This window comes from Vespa velutina, chromosome 10, assembly GCF_912470025.1.
Source record: "Vespa velutina chromosome 10, iVesVel2.1, whole genome shotgun sequence".
NCBI lineage: Eukaryota > Metazoa > Arthropoda > Insecta > Hymenoptera > Vespidae > Vespa > Vespa velutina.
This window is the reverse complement of record NC_062197.1, coordinates 2,765,198-2,773,054: the sequence shown is the minus strand read 5'-3', so window position 1 is coordinate 2,773,054 and position 7,857 is coordinate 2,765,198. Positions and strand designations below refer to the sequence as shown.

The 7,857-nt window shown below is 28.1% G+C and overlaps 1 protein-coding gene across 5 annotated transcripts in view; it reads right to left on the bottom strand.

The window, feature by feature from the left end:
- Nucleotides 1–1,107: 1,107 nt before the first annotated feature.
- LOC124952225 (progestin and adipoQ receptor family member 3) overlaps nt 1,108–7,857 on the bottom strand; it is an 11,102-nt gene continuing 4,352 nt past the window's right edge. For all 5 annotated transcript variants that reach the window (XM_047501774.1, XM_047501772.1, XM_047501769.1 and 2 more), the window contains 6 exons: nt 4,376–4,548; nt 3,715–3,871; nt 3,432–3,584; nt 2,727–3,006; nt 1,969–2,133; nt 1,108–1,666 (listed from right to left, as the gene is read on the bottom strand). In XM_047501774.1, coding sequence (XP_047357730.1) covers nt 1,994–2,133; nt 2,727–3,006; nt 3,432–3,584; nt 3,715–3,871; nt 4,376–4,548 — 903 coding nt within the window. In that variant the 3' untranslated portion in view covers nt 1,108–1,666; nt 1,969–1,993. The remainder of the gene's footprint in view (nt 1,667–1,968; nt 2,134–2,726; nt 3,007–3,431; nt 3,585–3,714; nt 3,872–4,375; nt 4,549–7,857) is intronic.

The following is a 7,857-nucleotide window of genomic DNA, read 5'->3' as shown; positions in this document are numbered from 1 at the left end:
AAGAGAGAAAGAGAGAGAGAGAGAGAGAGAGAGAGAGAAACATAGATAACATGTAATAAAAGGAAAAAAGGAATGATAATCCGTAAGAAGCCAACGTACATAAGCGTGCAAGATGAATAGAAAATAGAAAAAAAAAAAAAAAAAAAAAAAAAAGAAACCCTCCCTCCCTCCCTCCCACCCCTTTCTTCCTCCGATTTTGTCCTATCGATATTATAAATAATGATTTTCGGGATGAAGAATGAAGAAGGCAAAAGGAAAACGAAAGAAGATAAAAAGAAAAAGAAAAAAACAGAATAGAAGAAGAAGAGAAACGAAAAGAATATCCAAAAAGGAAAAAGAAAAAAAAAAAAACGACGGAAAAAGTTTATATACTTCGGAGAAAAGATTTTTTTACTCTCACCTCTCTCTCAGCCCCCCCCCCAGCCTATTCTTTTATCCCTCCATCCTCCTCCCTTCCATCCCTCTTTCTGTTAAACGATCAGTAGAGTTCAATACTCTAAGAACTTGAAGGGAGATCGATGAAATTGTTTTGGACGAGTAGTACGACACTAGTAGACGGAAAACGAAGAAAAAGAGAAGAAAGAGAAGATAAGAAGAAAAAAAAAGAAAAGAGAGGGAGGGAAATTTGGAGGAAAATGAAAAGATGTAGAAGAAGAAGAAGAAGAAGAAGAAGAAGAAGAGGAAAAAGAAGGAGGGGGGGGAAAAAAATTGGATATTCGGATTTTTTCCTTTTCGATCTAACTCCCACCTCCGTCCCCCCCAATCCACCCCTCACAGTCCCGATCGATCCGCGACGGCTTTTTCTTTTTCTTTCGTTCTATTTTTTCTTTCTTTCTTTCTTTCTTTTTTTCTTTCTTTCTTTCTTTCTTTATTTCTGTTTTCGTCGTTTAAACAAGATTTCTACGAAACGGGAAATAAAAAAGAAAAAAACGAAAATAGAAGGAGCAAAAAACAAAAAAAAAAATTGGAGAAAAGTAATGAAGCAGAAGAAGAAGAAGATGATGATGATGATGATGATGAGGAAGAAGAAACAATAAAAAAGAAAAAAAAAACCGAAAGAAAAAAAAAACAAAAAATATAACAATCTATAAATCGACACAGTTGTTCTCGTATTTTTTTTTTTTTTTTTCCTTTTTTTTACGCACGAACAAAAAGATTATTTTCTGACGATCAAGTCTTGTACACGCACGCTCTTATGCTCTTTTATTTATTTCCCTCTCTCTCTCTCTCTCTCTCTCTCTCCCTCTGTCTATCTATCCATCTCTATCTCTCTGAATCATGCATTTGTGTGACGAAAAATTCACTTCCCACGGCTTATGTCCTCTGAAATAAAATCATTTTTCTCTCTTCCGGAAAATGATATTATTTCCCTTGTTTTTTTTTTTTCTATCATGAACCCCATCCCTCTTCTCAACCCTTCCCTCCACAATTTATTCCTCTTTTCCCCGTTCTTCGTCTACCAATCTCGTTGTCAATCCTTCGCCACGTTATCTTTCAACTTCTGCCTTTCTTCTTTATCCTTTCATGTAGATCTTGAAAGGATTCTCCAGGAAGCAGACACTCGCAATACCTTCGTCAAAATTATATGAGGACAATTGCTTTTGCAAAGCCAGCCAAGCGAAGTTCATCTCCATCGCGCAAGCACACTCCATACTGAAGCGCGGTACTAAAATGTGATGAAGAAAAAAGATTTAGTTACTCTTAAGTTAATTTTACTCTTTGATCTATATATATATATATATATATATATATATATATATATTTATTTATTTATTTATTTATTTATTTTTTTATTTATTTTTATTGAAGAGAAATTGGCATAAACTTAAAAGGAAAGAAAAAAAAAAAAGAAAGGAACCAAAGAATTGTAATTTATATATAAATATATCGGCTACATTACGTTTCATCTAAACGATCTATATATCTATATATATATATAATTATATTATATTATTTATAGGTACTGACCAGATGGATCGTCATTATCCGTATGTCATAATTTCATATTAGCAGGACACCCGTGGTTCATTCTATATTCGACATAGAGCATGCCGGTATTGTGCCAATAATAAAGTGCCAACACGACCAGCGCGTGCCACCATTGATGGGACGAACCAACATAATCGACCCAGCCTAAGGATCAATAAAAAAGAAAAGAAAAAAAAAAAAAAAAGAAGAAAGGAACGACAAACGAAAGAAAAGAGAAATTAAATAGAAGGATGAAATAAACAAAAAAAAAAAAAAAGAAAAAAGAAAGAAGAAAGAAAAAAGAAAGAAAGAAAGAAAAAAAAATTTGTAAGAAAAAGGAACAGAACAGAGAGATAATTAGAAAATAAAGAAAACGAAAAAGAAAATAAATAAAAACATATGAGGAGATATAAAAAGTAATTAATTGTTATTCTTATTCAAGATGAACGAATAAATTCGATTAAATGTATATTAATTGTAGAGAGTTAGAGAGAGAGAGAGAGAGAGAGAGAGAGAGAGAGAGAGAGAGAGAGAGAGAGAGAAAGAGAGAGAGAGAAAGAGATTGATTAACGAGCCATATCTCGAAAGATTTCTCTTTTAGGATGATGAAAAGAGAGAGAGAGAAAGAAAGAGTGAGAAAGAAAGAAAATTCATACATTAGAAAGTTGACTGAGTGATCGTTTGAACCGTGAAGAAAAAGAAAAAGAAGAAATATAAAAAAGTATATAGACAAATGTTAATATTGTAAAATATATTACCAGGTAAGAAACGTTCAGGTATCTTCGTCAAATATATAACGAATGCTAAACCACTAATCGTGTACATCCCAAGTACCCTTGGTAGTAACAATCTAACGATAGGATTGTCCATACCGCCCATTGCAATACTCCAATGCAGCGTTGGCAATACTCCATAAACTGCCCAAGCTACGAACACAATCAGCTTCACGTTCCCGTTAACATTCAATTTCGGTATCTGCAGTACCATCGCAAAAAGGAATATAACCAATACTGTCACCAAATAAAATTTTTGTAGATCCTGCAAAAGTTATAAGGCGCGTGTTAAAATGTATCCTCGTTTTTTTCTATTCTTTCTTTCTTTCTTCTTTTTTTTTTCTCTTTTTTCTTTTTTTTTTCTTTTTTTTTTTTTTTTTCTTGCATTTAACAAAACGTCAATTCGACTGTCGTACATTCTTGAAAAAGATTAATTCTTTGTTTAGATCATTTCGTGCCCTTTTTTTTTTTCTTCTTATTGTTCTTATGTCATTATAAAAATTTAAATTTATATTATATAAGAATAAAGATAATATAAGGAAAAACAAAAAAAAATACAAAAAAAAAGAAGGAGAACGAAAAAAATCACGTCATCTCGACATGACAGATCGTGTATGGAAGTAATTAATTAAACATAAAAAATTATCTGAGTTAATTATAACGTATAAGATTTATTGTCGTTCTACATACCTTGTGACACCAAAAGGCATAGTAAACGCCGGACATGTAAATCGATAACAGGCTAAGTGCTATGCCAAATAGATCGAAAGACAGAAAACACCAATAATCCTTTTCGCTTCGACAAGAGAATGTATGATAGACTGATGATAAGATCATGCATACCTAAAAGAGGGAAAGAGAGAGAGATGATAAAGATAAAGAGAGAGAAGAGAGACAGATGGAATACTAGAAACAAAGATTTTTGTTAAATTAATTAAACGTTAATTGGCCTTTAAGAGTACAATTAATTTACCTGAAAACAGATCAATAATAGTGCTACTATCACTTTATCACCAAACGGCGCGTGTATATTTAACAAGCAAAGATCGTATAAGGTCAAACCGAAGAACAGCATCCATCCAAAGATATGACTCCATATGTTGATCGTCTCATTCGTCCACCAGAATATACTACGAAAAAATAAATAAATAAATAAATAAATAAATAAATAAGTAAATAAATAAAAAAGAAAGAAAGAAAAGAAAAGAAAATCGTTCGAATACTTTCATTTCTATTTCTATTTTTTCTCGTTCTTTTTTCTTTTTCTTCTTTTTTTTTTTCTTTCTTTTTCTTATATCTTTCGATCGATAGAACGAAAAAAAGAAAAAAAAACAAAAACAAAAAAAGAATAGAAATAAATTTGTCATTTGTCTTAACTTCTTTCTTTCTTTCTTTCTTTCTTTCTTTTTCTTTATCGTTTTTTCTTTTCTTGCAAATTTTTCTGAAAAAAATTGTTTTTCATTGGGATCAAACTGCTGAGGTCAACGGTCAAAGTTTCGTAATTAGTCGACACGTATCAAGGTTTCCCGAGTGCGTTCATGCAAATGACATACTTTTAAACCTTCATACATATATCATATATATGTATGTATTTATGTATATATATATATATATATATATATATACATAGATACCTTTCGATACATAATTTTGTAGTTAAGTATCCCCGATATCCATGTAGTATGTAAGGATTGTGCTGCAGGTATTCGGGTGCATCTTTAAACGCTAACAATCGTCTCAATTTTTCTTCATTGTTATTGAGCGATATGTCAGCCTTGATCGAGGAATCAGCCGGAACGTGATCGCACTGTAAAAATATCAATTAAAAGATTTTACTTTATTCTTTTATTCTTTTTTCTTTCTTCCTTTCTTTTTTTCTTTTTCCTTCTTTCTCGCACGTTTTTCTTTTTCTCTCTTTCGAATAAAAATTTTTTATATTTTTTTCGACGTATTAAAATACAATAATATATAACAATTTAAAAATAGAAAAGTTTGAAAGATTTTTCAATTAGTTTCATTAATTCGTAACTTTACTATATATCACTGTAACAATTCGATTCTTTTATTTTATTTCTCTCTTTATCTTTTATTTATTTCATTCTTTTCTTTCTTTTTTTTTTTTTATCTTCGAGAGAGAGAGAGAGAGAGAGAGAAAACAAAAATGATTTTATTATCGTTGAGCATAAAAAGGAAGAAAAATAGTAATACAATTAATAATACGCGAACGATAACTTGTATTGTATTCTATTGTACATTCTAATAAACATATTTTCTTTCATAAAACGAGATTATATCCTAAAAGATAGACAATATTTTTTTATTTCTTGCATATACAATAATTTACATATTATTGTATAATACAATGAACAAAGAAAAAATAAATATTTATTCTATATACAATAATTGTTATCATAATTCGTCCTGCAACGTCATTCAATCGTATTATATTATATATTGTCACGTGTGATTAAATAAAAAAATAAATAAAGAAAAAAGAAAAAAATAAATAGAAAAAAAAAAGTATAAAAAAAAATAAGAAATCATTGACAAATTAAATTGTAATATAATTTTGGATCGATCTAAATCAATTTATCGATTAAATTTTTATATAACTTAATATGAAAATAAAATATATAATTTCGACGAACAATTAAATATATATATATATATATATATATATATATATATATATATATATATATATATATATTATTGTAAAGAAAATTCAATGGATTATCGCTCGAACGAATAAAATAATAAAGGAATTATTATTAAAATTACTCATCAATTTTCTTCATTATATTTCATTATTTCTATAATTTTTCCTTTTCGTTCACCTTTCTTCTTCATTCCGATAATATTTAGAAATTAATAATTGAGCTTCTTCCATCACGTAATATAAATACATGTGCGATATGTGCTTGAACATAAATATGTATGCATATATAAAATCATCGTTCATTAGCCTTAAAGTCATTGCAACTATTATGTAAGAAAAAATGCGACTAGAAAAGGAAAAATAGAAATAAGAATTCTTAGAGAGGACGATCACTGACATACATCATAAGTCAACCATGCGATAATAACGCAGATACACACACACACACTCACACACATGCACATGTGACATATTTGTACATACATAAGAAAAAAAAAAAAAAAAAATATATATATATATATATATATATATATTTCCTTTTTAATTTAATGAAAGCTTCATCGTCCTTTTTTTTATAATCGAAAAGAAAACAAGAATTACATGATATGATATGATATATATATATATATATATATATATATATATATATATATGTATTATATATACATAATTACATAATATATCTGATATAGATTAATAAATAAATAAATATATATATGTGTGTATATTGAACAATGAAAAGAGACGAGGCTTTGTTCGTCTCGTTGTTGCGAAATGAATATAATGCATTTTTATGTTATTATTATAATAAATAGAGGGACGGAAATAAAAAAAGTTTTTTGTTATGTAATTTCAATCGACCTTAGACATCATTAACGTGCAAACGTCAGTAACGCTTTAATGAATAATAATCAACGTAATTAAGCAGATAGTAAATACGAGTTTCGCCGTATCGACGTTCTTATTGTTTGATAATAGGTAAGAATTTAATTACTTCTGAACAATAGTACATTTTGTTCCTTTATATATATATATATATATATATATATATATATATTTTTTTTTAGATATGTGGTATAGTAAATTATAATAATGTTATATTAATATAGGATGACTATAGAAAGTAAAAAAATTCGAATGAAGCTTCATTCTACGTGACTTTTTTTTTCTTTATTCCTTCTTCTTTTATTTTTTTTTCTTTTTATCAAAAACAAATCCAATGGAAAAATTCCAATGATATATTTGCGTGCATACGAACGTGTTGTATTACGAGGTCAATAAGACAAGGAAAAAAAAAAGAAAAAAAAAAAGAAAAAAAAAAAGGAAAGGAAGAAAAAAAATCAGAAAATTTCGCGACAACTTTTACATTTATCAATGTTTACAAATTTAATTATGTAAAGTGTAAAGTGAAAAATAATTTTTCTTCGTAAAATCTTTCATATTATCTTAACACTTATATAATTGCTATTGAATATTTAAATAAGTATATGTATATACTTGTAGAGAGTATGTACATACTCGTTACAAGTGACAATATTGTCCTAGTAATCCCAAAAACTAACGAACCGTCAACCATATATATATATATATATATATATATATATATATATATATATATATATATATATACATATATAGTTAATAATATGATATATATATATATATATATATATATATATATATAACAAGAAAAAAGAGAAAAAAAAACCCAAAAATCCCTTTAAACGGAAGGATTCCCAATGCGAACTTAAGAGAATGAGGTTAATAAGAAAGGTGAACATATGATCATGTCTATACGGATGTTTATATCGCGAGATAGGAAAGCGTCAAAGTAGGCCACAACGGGACCGGTTTATCATCAGAGTATGTCAAGTTTATGCCAATGAGCTAGCAAGTATGTATATATGTACATATATGTATATATATATATATATATATATATATATATATACATATATATATATACATTCATAGATACTTGTATAAAATGACATAGCAACGAGTTTCGCCATTGCAGTAAATTTTTCAGTCATGTTCGACTTAGACCTACCAGAAAAAAATTCATTGATCCATTGACTCTAATAGTTATATCAATAGGTTCGATTTTTCGAATTACGATCGACTTAGACATTTTTAAAAAATTCATTGTTTCATTGTTTCTAATAGTTATAACAATGTGAACGTTTCAACACATATACACAGATATATAGAAATGAGCGCGCGCATATAATTCGATATTATCAAAATGATAATAAATAAACTGAATCATCGAACGTGAAAAATTAAAGATCGTTAAAGAATGTGACATTGAGAAATGGAGCGTATCGTTTACACATATCGTCATTTTGCGTCTGAAGGCCTTTCGTGAAAGCTTAAGATTATCCTATAAAATCGTCGATATATTCTTATATATTGTTTCTAGTTTGTTTAAAAATTTAACAAATCAACGAATCAATG